General features: G+C 42.6%; 1 protein-coding gene across 3 annotated transcripts; it reads left to right on the plus strand.

The window, feature by feature from the left end:
* The first annotated feature begins 9,593 nt into the window (after positions 1-9,593).
* LOC142104327 (speedy protein A-like) lies at positions 9,594-25,248 on the plus strand. 3 transcript variants are annotated; one of them, XR_012679559.1, is made up of 7 exons: positions 9,594-10,563; positions 11,365-11,486; positions 15,657-15,715; positions 16,299-16,384; positions 21,563-21,722; positions 22,728-23,203; positions 24,249-25,248. XR_012679559.1 is itself a non-coding variant. In XM_075188927.1 (6 exons), exons 1-6 carry the CDS (start codon positions 10,535-10,537, stop codon positions 22,866-22,868), a joined length of 597 nt encoding a protein of 198 aa, XP_075045028.1. In that variant the 5' UTR covers positions 9,594-10,534; the 3' UTR covers positions 22,869-25,248. The 3 variants fall into 3 exon arrangements, 1 of the variants encoding a protein (XP_075045028.1); XR_012679558.1 differs by having other exon boundaries at positions 22,728-23,185; XM_075188927.1 differs by having other exon boundaries at positions 22,728-25,248.
* The last annotated feature ends 289 nt before the right edge of the window (positions 25,249-25,537 follow it).

A 25,537-nucleotide genomic window follows, 5' to 3' on the forward strand; every position in this document is an offset into this window, starting at 1 on the left:
CCAGGGAGGGAAGAGGGGAGAGTAGGGTTTCAAGAGCGGGAGGAAAAGGAAGTAGAGTCAACAGCGTCAAGAGTACGCCTAGTGAGGGTAGATTTAGGGAGGGGTGGGGCAGGGGAAGAGGAAAGATTGAAGGACAGTAGGTGGTGGTCAGAGAGAGGGAAGGGAGAGTTGGAGAAGTCAGACAGATCACATTGATAAGAGAAGACAAGATCAAGGGAGTGACCGAGGCAGTGGGTGGGGGAGGAGGTCCACTGAGTGAGGCCAAGGGGAGAGGAAAGGGCAAGAAGTTTGATGGAGGCATGGTCAGAGGGGAGATCAATAGGGATGTTAAAGTCGCAAAGTATGATAGAGGGGAGGTCAGAGGACAGGTAGTGGGGAAGCCAGGATGCGAAGTTGTCGAGAAAGAGGGAAGAGGGGCCGGGGGGGCGGTATAGGACTGAGACACGGAGGTGAATGGGGGAGAAGAGGCGGATGGAATGGACTTCGAAGGAGGAGAAGGAGAGGGACGGTTTGGAGGGAATGACCCGAAAAGTGCAATTGGAGGATAGGAGGAGTCCCACTCCCCCACCTGGACGGTCATTCTAGAGTAAAATGCAAATTTTTCTTTATTATTAGAGAATCCCCCCTGGAACTAGGCGAGTGAACAGAATGGTACGCCCACTCCACCCATGGTTTTTTAAGTGCCATTACTTTACCACCATGCAAGTGCGTTTCCACCAAACAAACAACATCACATCAGGTGTATATTTTTTAAGCTGAGAAAGTACCAAATTGCGCTTGGACCCTCTCATTCAAACCTCTTACATTTCAGGTGAGCAGACGGAGCCCCCCCCCCCCCCACCATCTGGCTAACCCCTACCATGACAAGTTAAGTAGTGTATATCTGAGGATAGCAGGGCCACATAAGCACAATCCCGACATAGCTTAGGCAAAACATCCACATGGCAAAAATACATTTTCGCATTATGCATTTAAATGCAATCTGAACCTGCACCACACCGATCTCACAACACTTCGTTGACAAAGCATAACATAGATTTCCATGGCTGACATTAAAAGAACATAATGAAGACAGATTAAAGAAAACAAAATACAAGTGTAAAACAAAATAAGTATAATCATCATTAGAAACATCAATTATTAAATTGAATACAAAGGGAGAGAGAATACAAATGTAAGACTTAGGCTTTCATGTGTCCAAATCCGCAGCCGGTATTCTACGATCCAACCAGTCGACAGCATCTTTGGGTGACGTGAAGAAGTGTTGCTTCCCATCAGCTGATACACGCAGCCTCGCCGGGTATATCATGGCGTATGGCAGTTGAAGATCCCTCAATCTTCTCTTAACAGCAACAAATTGGAATCTGGATTTTTGTACATCCATGGCAAGATCAGGGAAAACTGAAACAATATGGTTGTTATACTTCAAAGGGCCTTGTCGTCGCACCAAACGAAGAACAGCATCCCTGTCTTTGAAGTGCAAGATCTTTGCGATGAATGTACGAGGAGGAGGAGCTCCTGGCGGCGGAGCCTGAGTAGGGAGGCGATGCGCTCTTTCAACTGAGAAAAGAGGAGAGAACGTTTCTTTCCCAAATTCTTGGATCAACCAATTCTCCAAGAAGGCTTCAGGGTTATGACCCTCAGATTTTTCCGGAAGACCCACAAATCTCAGGTTACGGCGCCTCAGTCGCCCTTCCATATCCGAGAATTTCTGTTTACATTGGCTAAATTGAGTCGCCAGTTCCGCGATCTGCCTTTGCACCGGAGCGCCAGCGTCTTCCAAGGACGACATTCTGTGCTCCGCTTCTCCCAGATGCTCCCGTGTTTTTTGAAGGTCATGTCGGATAAGGGAGATGTCTGCCTGCACCTCACCTATCCTATCTGTGACCTACTTTTCACTAGTATTTATCGCCTGGAGTATCTGCTGTAGGGATGGTGGATTCTCAGCAGGCTGCGTACTCAGAGTAGGTGGATTATCTGGTGCTGTATCTGGTTGCCCAGCATCTTTAGGAGCGGATGATGTAGATTGGCGGGCATAGCGCTCCAACTTAGTCGCTGCGGCTGTTGCAGTGTTGTGTTTTCCCATAACGCTGCAGGTATAGTATATCAGGATATACAGTGGTTAATGCCCAGAGTATCCCACAGTCACTCTCTTACAAAATGAATATTGTATGCTTTCAATATAGAGTGAAGTGGCACTCATGGTGTTTATCAAGGCTGAAGTCCATAGGGAGCACTGAGAAGGGATCATACATATTGTTGTTCCAGATTAGAATAAGATGACATCAGCTCTACAAATATAAATATATCTCCACCTGCGACTGTTTCTCCGGCCTGGTGCGTTGCACTTTACCAAGTCTCAGTAGGTCCCGAGACAGTTCAGAACAGACTGGCTGGTACCCTTCAGAAATTCCTGACCGCTGCTGACCTCAGACGTCCAACAATCGTTCCGCTATTGGCTATACATTGCCACATATGTAAGTATTTTACACCCTGCATCGGAAGCCTCTCTGAAGAGGGAGTGACCAAGGGACAGTTGCAACTACTGATTGGTTGTTTCCTCAAATACAGTCTCTGATATTCAGTTAAAGGAAGCTAAATTTCATTAAAAGTTGATAATTTGTGACTGGCGCTTCGGCCACTGGACGGACCCCCGTGGTCTCTTGCCTCAAGTAACATTGTCAACATTCTATCATCCATACATTTTTCTGTCTCCTGTCTGCCGTACCGCTGTTTTAATTCTTTTTATCCCTGGTGGGTTCCCCTCCATGGTTCGCCAACCCCGTCCCCCCATTTTATGTTTCGTGTTGTCACTTATTTCTTACATTACTGCTTTGATAGTTTCTCACTACTTCCACTACCGCCATGACACACAGGATGTGTCCGCTTGTTCGCAACAGACTGATTGTTGATTTCTCCACCTCTGGTCCCCCTCCCACTTACCTTCCCTCCCCCTTACTAACACCTCCTCTTCACACCTGACTACATTTTTTGTTTTTCAAGCCGAGTTCTCAGGCATTGTCTTTACAGCATTCATTACTACCATCCAACATTACTATTAAGACAGTCTCCCTGAATGTCTCCCTGATAGTCTCCTTGAATGGGCTGAATGTCCCGCAGAAATTAACTATGGCCCTTCAACAGTTTAAACGCCTGAAGGCTCACACTGTTTTATTGCAAGAAACACATTTCACCCTTTCTCACCAAGGCCTCACAAACAAGACCCTTTTTTATGCTTTTTATTCCATATCTCCTTGCAACACTTGCGGCCCAGCCATCCTAATTCATCACTCAATTCCGCTTACAGTGGACTCCACGATATTGGACGGCCAAGGAAGATAGAAGATTTTAATTGGTTGTATCTCCCAGACCCCTATGACTATAACTACTCTCTATGCTCCAAATGTCTGACAGGGTTCCTTCTTTGCCAACTTTTTTACTAAGCTCCTAAAGTCATCTAGGAGGTCATGTTGATTCTATACTAGATGTCAAATTGGACCGCTCGCCATATTCTCCTACCTCCATGCGTTCCTCCAGTGATTCTCGACATCTTAACGCTCTGCTTAAGCTGCATGACTGTACTGACACCCGATGGGCTTTAAATTCATCTACACGCACCTTCACACATTTCTCTGTTCCCCACAACACTCATACGTGTATAGACATGATCCTCTCTGATAGATCAACCACTTCTCTATTGTGTTCCTCTGAAATTTCCCCTATTTTCTGCTCAGACCATTCAGCGGTTTCCCTCCAATTAGACATTTATCCCATTGTCCATCCTCGCCGATCTTGGTGTCTTCATGATAATCTCCTCTCCATGATTGTAATGTTCCAAATTTAGTGTGTTCGTAGTGTTTCAATATTTTTATTTCTTGCACCTTAAACTGAATTTTTTGCTGCTTAATTTATCTAATGGGCTTATTTCAGTTGGTGGCAATGACAGATCATATATTTTTTTAAGCCACTGCAATGTTCTACATGAGGTCGCTGAAAGTCGAAAATGCCCAGAGAAAACCCTCAAACGCAAACACCATTTTTTAATATGAATGTCATTGAACTCTTTACAAACTGACAAGTATTGAAAAATAGAGAAGATTAGAATATATCAAATTTTTTCGGGGTGTGCAGCTGATACTGACTCTCACATGCAAACACCCTTTTTTCTAATATGGGTTTCTGGGACATCGGCAAAATTGGCAGAGTCTTGGGGCGTGGCCACGCTATCCGCGTCAATCTTGACCTATTACAGCAGGGAGTGGGACCAGGATGATGCGAGTATCCCTGCCACCACCCACTTCACCAACGAATCAAGCAGGATTCGGAAGGTTGACATGCTCTCCCGGGAGTCTGGGAGAGCTCCCAAAAATTTGGGAGTCTCCCAGACATTCCGGGAGCGTAAGCAACAATGTTTTTTTTAAAAAATGAATGTCACTAAAAGACCCTTTACACACTGACAAGCATTGAAAAATTAAAAGATTAGAATATATACCTTCCGGTTCCTGGCTCTCCAAAATGGCCACCACCCCAAAGGGTGGGAAGGCAGAGCCTTTATAGACTCACCCCTGACTGTACTGTATATGGCAGTGGCGCTTTTGCGCCGTGACTTTGGCCCCCACCAATGGCACAGGTGCCCACGGGATGAGGCATTGGCCTCATTGTAGTTAGAGTCCTCCCCTGCTGTCAACGGGGTTTGTGTTACATATGCAACCTTTTCTTGGGTATCAAAGTGCCCAATATCTGTATTTGTGTTGCAAATAAATGAAGGTTGTGGCCAAATGGCAGAGCCATGACTAGGGGGTAAATGTATTAAGCTCCGGGTTCTTCAACACCCGCGAGTTCGGCGTCTTCGGTGTTTAAATTTAAAGCGGTGCTGCCTTGTAAAGGGAAACTTCCCTTTACAAGGCAGCGCAGCTTTAAATTTAAACGCCGAAGACGCCGAACTCGCGGGTGTTGAAGAACCCGGAGCTTAATACATTTACCCCTAGGGCTGTGTGACATGTGGCTTCTTTTGCCCCCACCAAAATGTTGGGGGGGGTCATTGTTCTCTGTGCCCATGGCTCTATAATATCTAGTTACGGCTCTGTGTCATAGACACGTTCCCATCCCTCACTGTCAGTAGCCCCCTGTTCACTTTATTTCTATCTATATTTGTATAATTATTGTACAGCATTTTGTATACATTTCTTATTTAGAATTTATCACTGAGGCGTGAGGTGGATATTTCAGCATCGTGGTTTTCCCTTTCTGGCCAGCAGAACTGGTACAAAGTCAGATTACTACAAAGAAACATATACACAGCTTTACAACATGAGCCCTTTACATACAAAGGTCAGCGTACGTTTGTATGTAGTTGCTCCGTGAGGTCCACTGGTATGTTCTATGATATGACTGCCCAAATAAGAGTTCTCTGTCTCTTGATGCTGGGTGCTGCTTTTCAGGCGTGAGGATTGGTGACAGATTTGACTCACTCATGTTGTAAATCTGTATGTAAATTGATTTTTAATAATCGTTAGTTCTTATTGGTGAAATTTTAACTGTTGGTTTTATCCAAATTCTCTCCCTGTGAGGTCAATGCCCATCATAGCGAGGAACAGTTTTATTTTGAGTGTTGTAGAGGGCACTAACATGACATATTACATAGCACAATAGTTGATATATTTCAAGAATTTATGCCCATAGGGGGAAAAATAAGTGTAAAATATTTAATAGGGGATTGTATATGATCCTTGCATTAATTTTTTTTTTTTAAACAAAATTTTGTATTGTTTATTCGAACAAGTTTACATGCATGTAAAATCAGCAAGTCGATGTATACATGGAGTAGGATATAATTACATGAGGATATAATGTTAACGCATAATAAATGTAATGAAGCAGTATCCAAATGTATTATTTGTGTATACAATTCAAAGAGAAAACACTTGTAGGTGAGGGGAGACATACAGGGGGTTGAGGGGGGAGAGAAGGGAGGTATCTGAGCGGGAAAAGAAAAAAGTAAATACATTTGTCTAAGGTCACTGGTACAAGAGGCTGTTGTGTTTAGTCAGTCATCTCCAATCAAACAGAAGCAAGTAGATAATAAGTTAATATAAGAGAATGTCAAACAGTAGATAGGGGCGGTTCTGCTTCATAAAAGGATGTCCAAGGGTTCCACACAACATGGAACTGAACTGGAGTATCGTTGAGGGTGGCGGTTATACTTTCCAAGCAGTATATTGACCAGATAGAATTTATAGTCGCAGTAAGTGAAGGTGGGATCAAACTCTTCCAGTGCAAAGCAATCAGGCAGTTAGCTGCATTCAGTATATGTCTAATTAGTTTTTGGGTTGGACGGGGTATATTATGGAGAGGTCTAGGGAGTAATGAGAAGAGGGGCGTATCAGGAATTTGAATATGAGTAATGGAGGATATCAACTTATGGACCTGTTGCCAGTATGAGTTTATCTTGGGACAGGACCACCAAACGTGCAGCAGGGAGCCCCTACAACCACACTCCCTCCAACATCTATCCGAGGAGGCAGGGAATATAGTATGAAGACATGATGGAACCAAGTACCATCTACTATAAATTTTGAATGAATTTTCTTTGATTCGAATGGAAATAGAGGTTTTAACCAGATTGGTTCTAATCTTGGTCCATTCTTTAGGATCTATAGTTTCTCCTGCGTCTTTCTCCCACGCGAGCTCATGTGCTTCTTTAGATGGAAGGCCAAAATTATATTATATATATATATATTATGGAACAGTAGTGCCTCCAGTTCATATTATGGCATAGTAATGTCTCTCTTCATCACACTGTACCATGTAGCCTTCCTTTGCCCCTCAAAACACTGCGATATGTAAAAAGGTGCTTTGGGCAATAGAGAACACTAAAATCTAATTTAAATAAGTAGCATTTAATAAATATTCCTAAAGAAGGTGTTTGTTCCATTAAGTGTCATTAATTTACGAGAGAGAGAGAGAGAGAGACACCTCCCCTCAGATTATAACTATCATTTATTTAGTATATGTTAGAAAATAGCTAGAATTTTGTTGCTATGGGTAAATCTACTCCTGATGTGTTCACTGTTTGTAATGCCCGGCATTTATGTAGTACTGTATTGTTGCCTGAGTGACTTAATATACATAGTTACTTTTAGGGGATGCAGTATGTGGCATTCAAGGTACCTGTGGGTGGAGAGATGGCATTAATTTGCGCAAGTGGACCAAATGTAAACCTTGTATTTGAACACATATTTACAGGTCTCTGGTGACCACTTTTATGCAGCTATTGATATGGGCAATACCACAGTAAAAAAAAAAAAAAAAGAGAGAGAGAGAGAGATTTCACTTACATGCAGTTGAACGCATGTGCGTTCCACCTACAGGAAGTTCAGCATTTGGAACACAAGTTGGCGTTCCAAATGCAGTACTTCCTGTCAGTGGAAGATGCGTTCCACTGCGGGAAAGTAAAAGTCTGTAGATAGAGCCAGGTAGCGGTCCTCAGCCTGGTTAGTGTGCGTTGGCTGGATTCCCAGCCATACAACTGAACTGGTATAATCATTTCTCTAGAACACAGCTGGAGGTATCTCTGTCTCAAGATGCGTCATGAAAATAACCATAACACTTAGCTCGCTGATTAGGAGATTCTATATAAGGGAGGAATCTGAAAATCGTTTTACAGATCTCTATAATTGAGAAACGATGTCATATTTTATTAAAAGTCTTCACTTAGCAAAGTAAAAACATCTCTGTCCTTAAACTGTTTTTTCCCCATACTCTCTCAAGAAAATACATTGTTTTCTATTCCCTGTAGACAGGATCATTTCCTACTTTTTAATGTAAAGTGTTGATTCATTCTGCAGAGAAATATGTAACAGAAACGACTACATGGCGAGTATGCCATAGAGGTGATGTGTCAGAGTGTACTGAGCTGAATCATGCCCACTGTATAATAATCATCATCATCATTTGTTTATATAGCGCCACTAATTCCACAGCGCTGTACAGAGAACTCATTCATATCAGTCTCTGCCCCATTGGAGCTTACAGTCTAAATTCCCTAATGTAGACACACACTCACACAGACAGACAGACACAGAGGGAGATAGACAGACAGACAGAGACTAGGGTCAATTTTTGATAGCAGCCAATTAATCTAGCATTATGTTTTTGGAGTGTGGAAGAAAACCGGAGCACCTGGAGCACCAGAGGAAACCCACACAAACACAGGGAGAACATACAAACTCCACACAGATAAGGCCATGGTCGGGAATCGAACTCATGACCCCAGTGCTGTGAGGCAGAAGTGCTAACCATAATAATGGCTGAGAAATGGTCACACGGACTACAAAGAAGGATTATAGATGAATAAAGGCGATATTTCCAATTCTCCTCTTTAATGGAATATCCCCTGTTGTGTACTTTAGACATATAAGTGAAGAGTGGAGCCTGGTGCCTCTATACGATGCTTTGCAAAACCAAGTGACAGGAAGTTCAGCATTTGGAATCCCTTTATGTCAGTGGAAGATGCGTATCACTGCGGGTAATTAAAAGTCTGTAGATAGAGCCAGGAAGCGGGCGGCTGCTGCGCCCCCTTGGGTTTGCGCCCTGGGCGACGGCACCGCCCGCACCTCCCTAGTTACGGCTCTGAATCTAGTAGAGGAAAAGAGTGAGTCAATGGAGGAGTTTGTACATCAAGATGTACAGGTTCAGGATCTATCATTGACAATGTTTTGGACTTAGACTTTTATGTATAAGAGATTTTATTATAATTTGGAGCACTAAGTTTTAATTAAGCTACATTTAAAATAGTATCCATTGTCTTCACTTCTTCAAGAAATTTAATAGCTACTATTATATATGTTGTCATTTCTGGTTTTCAAACTTTTCGGGATAAACCATTTCCAGTTAGGCAATCCAGTACTTTTGTATTTATGATATTAAAAATACCTTGTTTGTACTTAATTTTATAATATAGTTTCACTCAAAATGTATTACCTGTGAAAGTTCGGTATCTGGTACTAATTTTGTAAGTGTAATACTGTAAGTTTGGAAGGCATTGCCCAAGCTGTAAAGGTGAAGGGTGACCCTCATATTATATTATGCATGATTTACTATTTTTTCTGTAAATAATGTATTGTCCCCACATGAGGGGCAGATTGGACGTATTTAAAATTCTTCCTTTTCCTTAATGCTGAGTGAACCGGTTAGTGCTGTGTGCTTCATGTTAGGGAAGATGGGAAGGAGATTATCATCATCATCTATTTATTTATAAAGCACAACTACAGGGAACTCATGGCCTTATCTGTGTGGAGTTTGTATGTTCTCCCCGTGTTTGCGTGGGTTTCCTCCGGGTGCTCCGGTTTCCTCCCACACTCCAAAAAAAAAAACATACTGGTAGGTTAATTGGCTGCTAACAAAAATTGACCCTAGTCTCTGTCTGTCTGTCTGTGTGTGTCTCTCTCTGTCTGTGTGTGTGTGTGTTAGGAAATTTAGACTGTAAGCCCCAATGGGGCAGGGACTGATGTGAATGAGTTCTCTGTACAGCGCTGCGGAATTAGTGGCGCTATATAAATAAATGGTGATGATGATGATCTATTTATTTATAAAGCACAACTACAGGGAACTCATGTAGGTGGTTGGGGGAGGAGCTATCTATGCTCTCCATGGCCACACCCCCTCCAGCTTTTCTCTCAATAGACCCTTCAGACTTTTCAGCTCCAGGCCCATGTGGTCCTTAATCTAGCCCTGCCTGTAGCAGCCATACCCTCTGCATTGGCATTCGTTCTTCCACCACTGATACCATCTATGAATGCTGAGGGCAAAGTGCCCATGGTTAGGGACCTAAGATTAACTGTTAATTACAGTTGACTAGATAACAGTAGATAAAGTGCTGCAACTTTTAATAGTCCTAAGCACAGAAAGACTGGTGTGCATATGACAAAGTCTTCAACCGTAATTACTACCTAATGTCAAACTTGTGACAGGTTCCTGAGATAGATTAGATAGCTATGTATGTGTAAATGTTACTATTAGTTCCTTTATGTAATGCAGCATTTTAGCTCTAGTGGCCCTTTAAGTCTAGTTGAAACCATGACAACAGCTTTAGAACCTCAGTTGTCATCACTGCGGACCAGGTTGCCATGGTGATGTCAGTTGTATATATTCAAACTGGCCGTGAGCTCTGGCACCTGATGGTCCTCACATCTCTGTGGATATTGGACACAGCGACACCTTGTGATTTGCGATCCTGAGCGATTTAAATTCTTTCAATATTATACTACATTAACTAATATATAAATATATATATATCTTTATTTATATTATATTACATAGCATATTGTATTTAGATCTGTTAAGAAATAATCTATAATCTATAGTATAACATTTATTTACTTATTTATATTGAAGTTTCATTTAGTTAAGTTGTTTAGTCTTTAGTATTGTATAGTATTGTGTCTCTTGTTGATTTCCCCTTTAATTTCTCAATTTTTGCCCATTTTAACCCACACCTTTTTTAATTTTCATTTAAACTCGTCCTTTGCTGGATATGACTGAGTCGAGGAGAATGGACAGGAGGTAAGTGCACTGAGCCAGTCACTACATATAGTAGGTTATGGGAGTAGTGGAAGGGGTCACTCCTCTAAGGAGCTAAATACATTGTGATGGTAGCTGTGGGTATAGTTGTGTCACATATTATGCAGACACACAATATCACTAGGTTGGAGAATATTCCTATGGAGCAGTACTGAATGTATACTGAAGTTTGTTATAGATAGTTATATATTTTTATGCCTCCACATGCAAAAATGAGCTTTCAGTTAGTGGGATAAAACATTTAAATAAGAGTGAAAAGACGGAGCACACACAATTATGGGGGAATTGTCTGATTTGTGGTTAGTTACAGAGTTTCTTTCCACCTATACAACTATTGGATATTTATGGGCACTCAGGAGGTGCCAGTAATTGGGAGTTGCTGTTAGACTTTAACTGGGACGGCTCTGTAACCATCCAGGTAATATAAATAATTATACACACAAATGTGATACAATAAATAAGAGCCTGGAACAAGTAGTGTTTTGGGAGGAAAATTGAAAAATGTAAAATTAAATAAGGAGAAGGCTCTAAACTGTTAGTAGCAGGATTTTGAAGTGTCTTTTTTACTCTTTTCACCGGGCGCATTTTCAACCAGACCTGTAATCCTGCTAAGTAGCTGCAGCCGCATTTTACGGCAGCAGTTCCCAAATGCAGTATGTGGTCCTCATGTGCTAGGCGAGAAGATAGAAGCATCTCATCATAAAAAAATGATTTATAGCGGTGCCTTTATGGATGCTAAATCACACTCCCTTATATTTTCATTTTTTGAATTTACCACAACAGGACAACAGAAGACGAGATCCCAGCAAAGCGAAGAAAACTGGATGAAGACCAAAGAGAACATAGCAGCGCTGAACACTCACCTAGCCTAGGACAACAGAAAGCTGCATTCTACAAACTGCTGGGTAGGGCTTATTGTCTTAACATTTATTAATAGCTATTAAGATCACACACATTTATTAAGACCATATTGTTACAATTATTTTTCTAAACACCACTGTAGATGTTGAATTCCTGCCCAACACCCCATCTCCAGACCCCAGATGTCAGTGACAGTTGGAAGGTCCAGCAGTGTCGGACCGGGGCATGAAGGGCCCATCCGGGGACTGCAACACTAGAGGCCCACCAGAGAGGGTGTGGTCAGTCATTATAGAGGCAGGACCAGACACTAGAGGGGGAGTTGTCAGTCCACGAAGGACAGCTAGCACCTTAGTGTAGTATATAAAGAATGCAGTATGTGTATAAAGAATACACAGTGTTGACCTGCTCCTTAGATTGGGCAGAACAGTCACCAAAAATCAGGATTGTTCCACTAGACCAGGCTTGGCTAACCTGTGACACTCCAGATGTTGTGAAACTACAAGCCCCATCATGCTTTGCCAATACATGGCAGCTTATTGCTGTAAGGGTATGCTGGGACTTGTAGCTTCACAACACCTGGAGTACCACAGGTTAGCCAAGCCTGCACTAGACTCAGAACATTTGAGAGACTGTCCTACCTGTTGTTGTCACTTTTACCACCTGTGGCTGCTGGTTTCTTTAGTTGCGGCTTGTCTGGATCCTGGAATGTTGAGGGCTCTATTTGGAAAAAATAATGGGTACATTTAGAAACGCCAACCATCCCTGCCATTAAATCAACAGCACCCACATTTAATAATTAAGCCTCTCTCCAGCCTCAACATTAAAGTAATAGTGCTCACATGTGATAAATAGATCTATTTCCCTCCAACCAACCCCAACATTAAATTAATAGTATTCCCATTTAATAAACAAACCTATTACCCTCCCTCCAAACAGCCCCAGCAATAAATAAATAGCATTTAAGTTTAAAACATCCATTTCCCACGACCATTCCTAGCATTAAATAATTAATATTCACATTTAATAGATAGCCCTCCTCCCCACACTCAGCCCCACATTCAGTTATAGACCCAAACCACCTCAGCATTAAAGTCCCATCACCCCCTCCCTATAGTGTTCTCTGTGCAGCCCCCCCTCACTATAGTTTAGTATAGTCAGCCCCCCTATAGTTTAGTATAGATAGGCAGCCCCCCTATGCCACATAGTAGTGCCCCTAAAACAATGTTATGCCACACAGTAGCGCCCCAAATATTATGCCACACAGTAGTGCCCCAATATTGTGGCACACAGTAATGCCCCAATATTATGCCACACAGTAGTGCCCCAATATTATGCCACACAGTAATGCCCCAATATTATGCCACACAGTAGTGCCCCAATGGTATGCCACACAGTAGTGCCCCAATATCATGCCACACAGTAGTGCCCCAATATTATGCCACACACACACACATTTTATATATATATATATATATATATATATATATATATATATATATATATATACATGCATCCTTTATCAAATACTTAGTTTGCTACATTCAGGGGCCATTTAGATGGAGTCTGCTGTATGTTTGTATCCCCCGTTTCCCTCAGCCTAGGACTTCTTTGCCGTTTTGTGTTTAAAAAAAAAAAAACATGCCGTCTGGCAATGAGTCTCTTACCTGTGAAATGCTCCGGCATGCTGCTCCTCGGGGCGGCCGCGACAGGCAGACAACTCCTCCTCCCCTGCTGAAGTGTAACAAACACACTACCGCGCAGGTGCAGAGAGCCCAGACACGGCTCTCTGCACCTGCGCGGTAGTGTGTTTGTTACACTGCCGCCGCAGACGTCCGGGACCGTCAATGAGGTGCTCCCTGCAAGCTCCGCTCCAATGTCGGAGGGGGCGGGGCTTAATTGCGGCAGGGCCTACCGGTGTATAGCCCGGCTGGCCGGCAGGCCAGTCCGAGGCTGAGGTCCAGTGATATGGGGCCAATATAAGTGTTGACTGGTTCCTAGTTCTGTCATTTATCCAAATAGCGTTTACATATGAGCAGTGTTTGTACAGTACAGAAGTGTCAGCCTGTTTCTGCCTCTGTAAGGCTGTGAGTAAAGCAAATGTCTTTGGTATCCCAATATACCATTCTACTGGATAGACTAAAAAATTATTCCCAGATAATCTGACAGAGTGCAAATCCCCGAAAATGGTTCCAAGCTGGAAGGGTTTAAGACAACATATTCTTTATAGTCATAGATAACATTCACTTACTGTAGAACAGTCACAGTAGACACTTGGTAAACAATAAGTTTTCTTTTGCAAAATGCATCCACACTGATGATTTCGAACATAGGAAATGTGGCAGAAATACGTAAGCAATAGGACAAGCAATGATAGGGGGATATTTGTGCATTAATTTGCAAAAACAAGTAATTTTAAAGTATAAAGTAGAATATGTGCAACTACAGATCAGATTATTACACAATATCACCTTAGGCATTGGCAGACATTGTATTTAAAATCAAAAAGTGCCTCTAGTGAGAATGCCACATATTAATTTTGAAGTACACAGGTCCCTCATTACACCATGGTGTCTGTCATCTGTATCTGCTATTACAAGGGACTTTAAGATGGAAAAATTATAGGAATGTTTCCATATCTGATGTCTAACCTGAGGCTAACTGAGATTTTAGCCTCCAAATCACATTATTTGTTTTATAATGAAATTAAGTCATCAAAATCAATATTCTGATTGGAAGCCAAAATCAAGACATGGGAAAGAGTCCACTAAGCTTCCTGTTCAGGAGGAGGAACATTTTAACTAACTATTTATATTTTATTATAATGGTGAACATGGATAAAGGATACAACGGGCCACAATACATGCAGAGGGAAACAACAAAAAAGCACAAATGTCAACAAAACTATGACATATAGAAATAACAGCTATATTTTCAGATAATGTTAACGAGAAGAAGAAACTTTCATATCCCCTCAACAGCAAAGAAATACCAGAAGGAATTATTCTGTGCATCGTTCCCCTCTCCACATAAAAAGGGGGAGACATTGTATCTTTATATTAGACACACTAAGTACTTGCAAGTTAAAGTAAATGCATTTATCTACCTGTAGATCCAAACTTCCTAAAGCCAAATTTTGCTGTAAAAGGGCCCTAGAACTTAAAGACAGTGTGGATGGGAGATGTAGAGTTTATATTTCCCAGCCCAGACTAACAGGTGACATTGCAGAGAGGGGGCAAACATCACTATCATCTTGTGGTGTGTGTAGTCAATTAGGTTTCTGGTCCGCGGTAACACGCTTTACAGCGGAACCTGCGCAGTATTGAAGTTAATATAGTTCCGCAATAGCGCTGATTTTCCTACGCAACCCTATGGGGTGTGCATGAAAAACCACGTTATTGCAGGCCCGTTCCGGCGCATTCCCGCGGACCGGAAACCTAATTGTATATGCCCGTTAAAGGAGCTATTTGAGTCAATAAATACCATTAATATTAAGAAGCAGTTAGTACCTTTGGGGCACTTGTCCCTGCTGTGTACCTGTAATAAGTGATTCAAGAGCACATTTTAATCCCTACTTGGCTGTCCTGCATTGAGCCCAGACTCCTGAGTCAGCACTCTCCTGTTACCCAGCAGTCCTGATCCACAGTAAGTGGTCAGAAAGGATTCAGTCAGCACAATCAAAAGAGGTGCTGCAGCAGCTTCACTTTGCACAAGAAACATGAATGGTTCCATGACTTTAAAGCAGCCGGGTGGTGTCATCTATTCCTTTTACATCTGAAAATATCACATTAGTGTCCCGTTAACACTCAAAGTTGGTGAGTTGCTGGTTTGGCCAATTCATGCCAGTGGGAGTAGTGAGAGATGACCAGCTTCTGGCAACCAGCACAACCCAATAAAACATGGTGGCAGAGTAAACCCATCTATACGATTTCAACTTTAGTATGAGAAACTTCCATTGTAAGGTTTTGTCTAATATGTTACATTACTACACTTATAACATACTGAATATTATTTGATAGGTAACTGTGTAGAAAAGCAGGTGTCCATATCAACCAATGAGATGCTGTCATTTCCTTATGGTTTATAAATGAATGAAATGTCTGAATGGCAGCTGTGGGTAACACCAACTCTTCCTCACAGTTACCTGCAGAAACGTTGATATAAATATTCCCCACTATATCATATAACATTTGAACATTTAATGTTGTTCATTGCAGAGGATTGTATCATCAACAAATTCCTGGAAAGGGATCAATGTATGAGAGTATCAGACAAGGTATTTATTTTATTGTTTCTTAACCATTACTATTTTCTATAGTTTTACCCAATAGTGTGTAATATATAGTGATCAGTCTGGTATTGCCTTTGACCAGGGTGGTGCAAACTGAAATAGTGGAAGGTAATGTCTGATTGTTTGGATTTGGTTACAAAACATATTTATACTTTTTGCATCATGCAAACAACTTAAAGGGGATTTCATCTGTATGTTTTATTTTTGTGTCACATTATGGAAGCAGCCAAATCGCTTCCAGTAAGGGGCTTCTCAACATACACCAGAGACTGTGTCTTCCAGCAAGAGGTTGTGTTGTGTCTAAGGTTATCTGTAATGAGTTTATACACTTTCTTACCTACAGTCCCAATTTGAACATCAGGACATTTTAAGCCACACCCCTGATCTGCTCAGCCCACACTTAGATCCACCAAACCTATGGCCCCAAATCCTATAGCTATACCCCCAGTCATTGGGAACACGTCCTTCTGCTACAGACAATACAATTGAACCACTGTACAATAGGACTGCTGGGTCTGTACATATGTATTGCTCCATTCTGACTATGTATCTGCTATTTCTATTCTAGTACTTGCTGGCAATGGTGTTCATCTACTTCCAGAGAGCCGGACTAACTCTGAGCGAATACACCCGCGTCAACTTTTACTCCGCACTGTAAGTATTTTCCCTCATGTTTAGTCAGATACAACTGGGGTACAACATGAAATATGTCCTACAGGAACTTATTAGACAAAGACATGGGTTATTTACTCACCTAATAACCAATTTACTGTATGTCCAGACAATAGAGGATAACGTGTTAGAACTAAACTAAACAACCGAATGACACAGGAACTATGGGGGTGAAATCCTCCCTATCCTTTCTTGCTCATCTCATGCAATCATATATTACAACAAACACACAGACAAATTGTATTCCTAACTTATACCCCGTTCACACTGCCTCAAAAACCTGGGTTATTTCTGGGGCCAGCCAAGACGACCCAGGTCGAGGCTCAGTGTGAATGGTTAGACCCGGGATTTTCAACCCGGGTCTCACTAACAGCTATTGTGAAGTTAAAAAATAAATAAATCACAAGAGGAACCAATCAAAGATCCGTCTTCAGTGTGAACAGGTTCTTCCCGTGTATTTGCCGGGGTGTCCTGCACTGTCACCCGGCAATATCCCTGTTCATAAAACCCAGGATATTGCCAGGTCGGCAGTGTGAGAGTGGTATTAATGTATTTTGATTTGGGTTCATATGTGTGTAATAGCCCCTACTGAGATACTTAGTAACAATAAGTCACTAGGCTGCAGGGGCAGATTGGGAACTTAAAGTGGCCCTGGAAAAAATTCTTGATGTGGCCTCGTGTGGGCGGGTCCACATCAACTGTGGGTGGGGCCAACACAAAAGTAGGCGGGATTTAAAACTACTGGAATTCGGTTGTAGTAACATTTAGGAAAACCTATATGTGATGACTTAAGACACAGTGGGTCATTTCTAAAGCAAAGCAGGGAAAAAGCTGCCAGTCCTGTGCTATAAAAATACATGAAATCTTTTACATTATCTGTGACTGGTTTATGTCTCTGTGCTCTAACTTTTTTAGTTGCCTACGAACACATCCTTCCAAAATTCCCTTCATAGAAATATATCTGACTTTGTTTAATAAGTTTAACTATTACGAAACATGTTGGCAGAATTCTATTTGATCAGTCTGTCAGAGCAGCATATGAGCACCTCACCGCACTGTTGCATCTTTCCCAGCCAAATCTCTCTTTAATATTTAAAAATGTGTACTGTGTGTTTCAAAAAATGCATCAAAAATAATCCTTATAATATATGGCTATCCAGTGTGATCACCAGAAAAGTAAAATGCTTCAAGCATCTGCAAGAAAACACTTCTTTGGTAACAATTGTGCATGGGCCCTAAATGTGCCCAGTGATTGGTGGTGGTTTGATTTAATAACAGTGCAGGGAGGGTTGGCAGACAATGGCATAAGTGAAGGGGAGAGCTATTCCAAGGGTTTACTGGTGATATAATAAGTTTAAGGAGGCAGGATTAATTAATTTGTCAGTACAATGGGGGCTGGCCATATGTTCAGCAAAGTGATCTGAGAATGGGACCAATGCAAGGTAGAAGGAGGTAATGGAATCAAGGCGAGAACCACTAAAGTATCGCTAGTGCTGGAATAAGGCTCTGGGGGGCCCGGGGCACTTAAGACAGGGGGGGTATCATATATGACAAATAAACAGGCAAAACTGTGTGCACTACTGTTAGGTACACTCAGCTCTGCCTTCACAAGTAGCACAGTGTGAAGCGGGGCATACCTCCCAACTGTCCTTTCAGTAGGACCAAATCCTAAGCGAGACGGTCACCGAAATTCTGGACTGTCTCACCAGATTCAGGACAGTTGGCAGACTGTCCTCCTCTCTCCTACCTGTTCCTGTCGCTGTCACCACCTGTGGCTGTTGGATCAGTTGCTGCTTGTCTGGATCCTGGAATGTCGGTGGCCCTACATGGAAAAAAAAATGGGTACATGAAATTTAGAAAACTCCAACCGTCCCTGGCATTTAATCAATAGCACCCACATTTAATAATTAGGCCTATTTCCCTCCCTCCAAACAGCCCGAGCAATAAATTAATAGCATTTACATTTAATATAACCATTTTCCAAAAACATCACGGCATTACATAATTAATATTCACATTTAAATAATAAATAGCTCTCCTTCCCAAACTCCCCACATTCAATTAATAGCCCCAAACCATCCCAGCATTAAATTAAAGGTCCCTTCACTCCATCCATTCACTCCATATTAATTTAATAGGCCCAGTATTAAATGAAATTATCCCACCAATAAATTAAATTGCCCCACCATCACCCCACAAATATTATCACCCATTAAATAATTAGCCCCAACATAAACGCCACCATTAAATTAATACCCTATCTCCCACCCATGAACTATTAAGACAGCCCCCTCCCTTTCCTCTTATCACACAATATATTAAGACCCTCCCATTCCAAACTTTAGCAGCCCCCACTCCTATCCTACATACCCTTTAGCAGCTCCCACTCCTATCCTACATACCCTTTAGCAGCCCCCACTCCTATCCTACATACTCTGTAGCAGCCCCCACTCCTATCCTACACACCCTGTAGCAGCCCTCACGCCTATCCTATATACGCTGTAGCAGCCCTCACTCCTATCCTAAACACCCTTTAGTAGCCCCCACTCCTATCCTACATACCCTTTAGTAGCCCCCCTCCTATCCTACACACCCTGTAGCAGCCCTCACTCCTATCCTAAACACCCTTTAGTAGCCCCTCCTATCCTACATACCCTGTAGCAGCCCTCCTCCTATCCTACATACCCTTTAGTAGCCCCCTCCTATCCTACATACACTGTAGCAGCCTCCACTCCTATCCTACATACCCTATAGCAGCCTCCACTCCTATCCTACATACTCTGTAGCAGCCTCCACTCCTATCCTACATACCCTGTAGCAGCCTCCACTCCTATCCTACATACCCTGTAGCAGCCTCCACTCCTGTCCTACACACCCTTTAGTAGCCCCCACTCCTATCCTACACACCCTTTAGTAGCCCCCCTTCTATCCTACATACCCTGTAGCAGCCTCCACTCCTATCCTACATACCCTGTCGCAGCCTCCACTCCTATCCTACATACCCTGTAGCAGCCTCCACTCCTATCCTACACACCCTGTAGCAGCCTCCACTCCTATCCTACATACCCTGTAGCAGCCCCCACTCCTATCCTACACACCCTTTAGTAGCCCCCACTCCTATCCTACATACCCTTTAGTAGCCCCCTCCTATCCTACATACACTGTAGCAGCCTCCACTCCTATCCTACATACCCTATAGCAGCCTCCACTCCTATCCTACATACCCTGTAGCAGCCTCCACTCCTGTCCTACACACCTTTTAGTAGCCCTCCTCCTATCCTACATACACTGTAGCAGCCTCCACTCCTATCCTACATACCCTATAGCAGCCTCCACTCCTATCCTACATACCCTGTAGTAGCCTCTACTCCTATCCTACACACCCTTTAGTAGCCCTCCTCCTATCCTACATACCCTTTAGTAGCCCCCTCCTATCCTACATACACTGTAGCAGCCTCCACTCCTATCCTACATACCCTATAGCAGCCTCCACTCCTATCCTACATACCCTGTAGCAGCCTCCACTCCTATCCTACATACCCTGTAGCATCCTCCACTCCTATCCTACATACCCTGTAGCAGCCTCCACTCCTGTCCTACACACATTTTAGTAGCCCCCACTCCTATCCTACACACCCTTTAGTAGCCCCCCTTCTATCCTACATACCCTGTAGCAGCCTCCACTCCTATCCTACATACCCTGTTGCAGCCTCCACTCCTATCCTACATACCCTGTAGCAGCCTCCACTCCTATCCTACACACCCTGTAGCAGCCTCCACTCCTATCCTACACACCTTTTAGTGGCCCTCCTCCTATCCTACATACCCTTTAGTAGCCCCCTCCTATCCTACATGCACTGTAGCAGCCTCCACTCCTATCCTACATACCCTATAGCAGCATCCACTCCTATCCTACATACCCTGTGGCAGCCTCCACTTCTATCCTACATACCCTATAGTCGCCTCTACTCCTATCCTACACACCCTTTAGTAGCCCTCCTCTTATCCTACATACCCTTTAGTAGCCCCCTCCTATCCTACATACACTGTAGCAGCCTCCACTCCTATCCTACATACCCTATAGCAGCCTCCACTCCTATCCTACATACCCTGTAGCAGCCTCCACTCCTATCCAACATACCCTGTAGCAGTCTCCACTCCTGTCCTACACACCCTTTAGTAGCCCCCACTCCTATCCTACACACCCTTTAGTAGCCCCCCTCCTCTCCTACATACTCTTTAGTAGCCCCCCTCACACACACACACACACACACACACACACACACTTTAGTAGAGTGATACACACACACACTTTAGCAGAGACACACACACTTTAGCAGAGAGAGAGACACATACACACACACAGACACACACTTTATAGCAGATACACATACACACTTTAGCAGACATACACTTACCTTGTTCCTTCTGCAGACTCCCCTCACTGCAGACATGGGACAGCAGCTGTCATGTGACACGTCCCATTTGACCTGTGTAGGAGACTGCAGCAGCCACAGAGGGGGGAGAAGGGAGAGACTATTTTCCTCGGCCACATTAAGGTAGGTGGCTGGTCCCGGAGGAGGGGCCAGCTACCTAGTACCACATTGTCTTTCCCCCTCACCTGCCATTCGGGGGGGAGGGGCGCTATCCATATATTTTTTCTTTTTTAATAAACCCCTAAAAAGACACTAGTCGGCCTCCCGGGATTTTTACCGGTAGATTACATTGCCAATCCACCCCTGCTAGGCTGTTATATATCTAGTGTTTGGTTCTGACCCTGTACATGTACAATTGTTTGGTAAGTTATATTTCTGCCTGTTACCTTTGTACTCAATGCTGTTAACATAAAAATAGAAATTTAAATAAAGAGATAAAACAATATACTTATATATTTATATATGAAAACCTCAGTAATACATTATGTAGAGTAAAAAAATTCCTTTAGAGCGTTTTTAGCAGAAGAGGGCTCTACCGCTAGGATAAATACACCCTCTATTTCTTCCACACCACAGTCTATTCATAGCCTGCACTTGATAAAAAAAAGGATCTGTTAGAGATATAGCAGCTCCACTTTAATCATGGTAATTAAAACATATTTTGTAAATGTGATAACTATATGACACAAACGTACCTACTCCTTATGGTCTTCTGTTTCTGTAGGGTGCTTGCATATAAAATGGAGGAGGAAGAACCACTTCACTACACAATCTCTTCTTATGGTGAACGACAAGTCGGTTACAGGAAGTTCCAGAAGAACACAGAAGTCTTGTGGACCAGAATGCAGCTCCGGACATTTGTGACTCTGGAACAATGTGAAGAGGTGAGTAAAATAGTAGGATAAGTAGAAGTAGAAGAAATTAATGGAACACTATGGGGTTCAGTGGAAAAACACCTCTTGTAAGCGTTGTACAGTGTAATGTAAGAACATGTCGCTCTAGTTAAACAAAATATAATTTCAGAGCAGTTTGGAGTAGTAATAAGTATACATTACACAAGGATGCTGTTTCAGTACATTCACACTGTGGCATCACTAGACTGTGCCCCAGGGTTCCAAGCTCATTGTATCAGCCCCAATTTTATTTTTCCTATCACTGCTCAGTGAGTTCACAGCTGACACTGTATCACCAAGGACAGGGTACAACATAGTACATGTAATTGACCCCAGATAGGACGAGGTTGGGATGATCCTAGTGACATCATGTGATGTTCTTCAAGCCAACCTCACATTCCACATCAATGTTGTCACCATACAGCATGGGAGAAGCATGTAGCACCACATGGAGACAGGTAAGGACTGCAGCTGCTGACTGAGAACTGCTATGTAGACAATGCCACTAACACAGTAACTACCAACATTGTGGAACATTAAACATAATGACATTGTCCATCTGCAGATGGGGAGGTCTCTTAGTATTTACCAGTATCATGCTCTGAATGTCTAAGGGTAAAGCATTGGCTCATAGGGCTGTGCATATTGTCACTAGGAAATAGATCAAATGCTTTTCAGTGAGGTTAAATATAACAGGGAGCGCTTTCCTCATTGTGCATGGACACCTTTATTCAACATATTCCTATTGTCAATATGAGCTAAAAGCGCTGTATCCCAGAGCAATGGTGGTCAACAAAACTGTGATTCCCAATAGCATGTTTTACATATCTGACAGTCACAGGGCCACAAAACAGATTCTGGACCCACAAGATGTGCACCTCTATTCTAGAGCATGGATGTCCAACTAGCAGACTGTGATCTGAGTGTGACCCTCATAGTCACCTGTGTGGCCCTCTGGCTCTGTATGTTGTATCACAGTTTGTTTTCTATCATTAGGTGATGAGAGATGAACACCAATTAATATGGAGAAGGAATAGAAGAAGACATCATGGTGGAGCGATCAGGGAATATTTCAGAAGACCATGTCATCTGTGTCACACGCCTCAGCCCTTTCAGTTTCCCTGCTGCCTGCTCTGAAGAACCTGTGTAACTTCATATGTCTCAACTACGCTCATAAAGCAGAACTCTGGGCAGCCTACAAGAGAACGGATTTGGAGACTAGGGAGGACAAACGTCTTTATATCTTTCAAGACTTTTCAGCTGAGGTTTCAAAAGAAAAGACTTCTCTTCAATTTGTTCTTCTCTAATTCAACGGAAGTGGAAATTTGCCCTCATTCATCCAGCCAGACTGCGCCTGTTCTCTGACAATACATTTAAAGACTTTTTATTGGCAGCAGTTTCCCAACACATCTTGAAAGAAGAAGAAGCTGAATCAACAGATATCGATGCTGCAAGTACTTCTAACAACTAATGTGATTCACAGAACTTTACATCACTGCAGCCTAGACATACCACTGGCAACTCCTACTTAGTTCTTTAAACACTCATTCCCCCTTTTTTTTTTAACTAACTTCACAATAACGTCTCCCATTGTTCATCTCCACTTCCTCTCTACCCCACCCCCACCTCCCCTCTTAATCTTTCCTAATTCTTTTATTCTTTCTTGCTCATTTCTTCCTTTTCTGCTAGATTTAAATTTAAATTATAATTTGTCCTTTATGCTGATAGTATTCAAAGTAAAATCAGTCAGCCCAAAACAGATCAGGCAGGGGTGGGGCATTGGTTCACCCTGATGAGACAGCAGGATCAGAATATTTGCCCGGTCAGGCTATGTCATCAGTTAGCGGAGTTACGTGCACATCAATCAGAGGTTTGGTTAGTTCGCAGAGATGAATCACCGCTTACCAAATTTCAGTTTCAAGTTTTAATGGGCAAGGCTTTGGCTTCTTTAGGTTTATTCTCATTGGAATTTGGGACCCATTCTTTTCATATCGGGGCAGCTACGGCTGCAGCTTCTAGTGGGGCTTCTGTAGCATCCATTCAAGCATTGGGCAGATGGAAGTCCAACTGTTATAAACATTACATTAGACCTGATGTTTAATCATTTGTTTTCTCTCCTTTTGCGCAGCTCTTCTCTACCTTTTCTTTCTCTTCTCAAGTAGTGAACCCAGGGCTATGCTGCTCGCCACTATTGTGGGGGCGTGAAGGGATTTTTTCCCAATGGGTTTTTACCTTCACTTGGGTTGCTGCTTTTCTTTTCCTTAGTTAGTTTTAAGGTTGGAATTCAGGTTGCTCCTCAACCACCCACGAAAACCCCCGCGCCCCCCCACCCCTCATCCCACTCAGTAGTATTGATTACTTGGTCCGTATAATTTATCGCTGGTAGGAATTCTTTTGTTGTTGTTGGGTGGTTAGCAGTTGGTAGCACATCCCGTGTTTCAGCAGTGTATGGTGGTAGGCTAAGGGGTATGGGTTGGATAGATTTCCCTTGACGTATGTTTTATATTTTTGTTGTAGGATTGGAAAATAAGAAGATTTGTGTTTGATTTTTGGGGCATTCTTATGTTTACTGGGCGAGTAAACATGCCTTGTCTCCGAGATGTCCTTGGTTGCCTGCTCAAGCTACAATCAGGTGGATAAGAAGAAGAGGCATGAAATGGGCTGGAATTATCCCACTTCTATCCGGGGAAATAATCAGACATGGTGCTCCTGATATTCTGGTTCTACATTTAGGGGGTAACGATGTTGGACAATTGAAATCGTTGGATCTGATAATTAGTATTCATGAGGACATGGCAGCTGTTGCAGGTAGATGGCCGAAGATAAAACTGGGTTGGTCTTATATTGTTCTTCGTCGTCAGTGGAGATCCGATATTCCCGCGGTTTCTATAGCAACAGTGGTTAGAAAAGTTAATCAGTCTGCCAGTAAAATTTTCCGGTCTCTGGGGGGCTTCGTTATAACTCGCCCATTGTTAAAAGCAGAGTATTCCTATTTGTTTAGAGCAGAGGGGGTCCATTTATCAGATGAAGGTATTCATTATTTCATAGATCAGTTGTGTTGGAGGTTGAGAGTGGTCATTAAGTCTGTAGTTGGTGGGCCGCATATATAGTAATACATGGCGGCGTGGGTGGGAGAGCAGTGCAGTCGGTAAGTGTGCATATGGTGCTCGGTTGATCTGGTCATAGGTCACTACCCCCTCTTTGATTATGGTGTCATCGGATGGTTGGTCCGCCTGTGAGGAGGACCCTTGGCCGGTATTGTCTGGTTTATACTGACCGTTATCAGGGGGGGCGTAGTCTTGCCGTTGTACTAGATTTTTAGCACCGGCCAATAGATAAGGTACGATTCTGGGTTGGTGGTACTATGGTCTGACCTTTCCACCGTTATTGGTTTTGCTGTTGCTGACTGCCCTGCTCTCATCTGCCTTACAGTCCTCTTTAGCTTCTAGTTAAGATTCATTCCAAGGTTAAAATTATTATCCAATTCAATAAATCTGTTTATTTATTCCAACTTTAATTTGGTGTCTGTGTCTTTAATGGGGATGGTAATTATGGTTATGGTACAGTATGGTGAGTCGAAGGGAACTTCTCCACTATGCATTTTATGTTCTTTGAATACACAATTTTGATGTAAGTTTGCCTTGTGCTTTGTTTGAAACTCGGTAAAAACACTAAGAGGGTATAAGGAAATAAAATATTTTAGCAACGCATGACAGGAGGCAAACTAGAGTAAAGGAAATAAAAACAGCAAAAATCAACTGAAAGAGAATCATTTCATATTTTTAATGAAGCAATAGAAACACACT

Source organism: Mixophyes fleayi, chromosome 10 (assembly GCF_038048845.1).
Source record: "Mixophyes fleayi isolate aMixFle1 chromosome 10, aMixFle1.hap1, whole genome shotgun sequence".
Taxonomy (NCBI): Eukaryota; Metazoa; Chordata; class Amphibia; order Anura; family Limnodynastidae; genus Mixophyes; species Mixophyes fleayi.

Bases quoted from the DNA above. Each gene is read 5' to 3' on its own strand.
- LOC142104327 (XM_075188927.1), top strand. From the start codon at position 10,535: ATGACTGAGTCGAGGAGAATGGACAGGAG. The intron at 10,564-11,364 runs GTAAGTGCACTG...TTACCACAACAG, and splicing joins TCGAGGAGAATGGACAGGAG to GACAACAGAAGACGAGATCC. The intron at 15,716-16,298 runs GTATTTATTTTA...TTTCTATTCTAG, and splicing joins GTATGAGAGTATCAGACAAG to TACTTGCTGGCAATGGTGTT.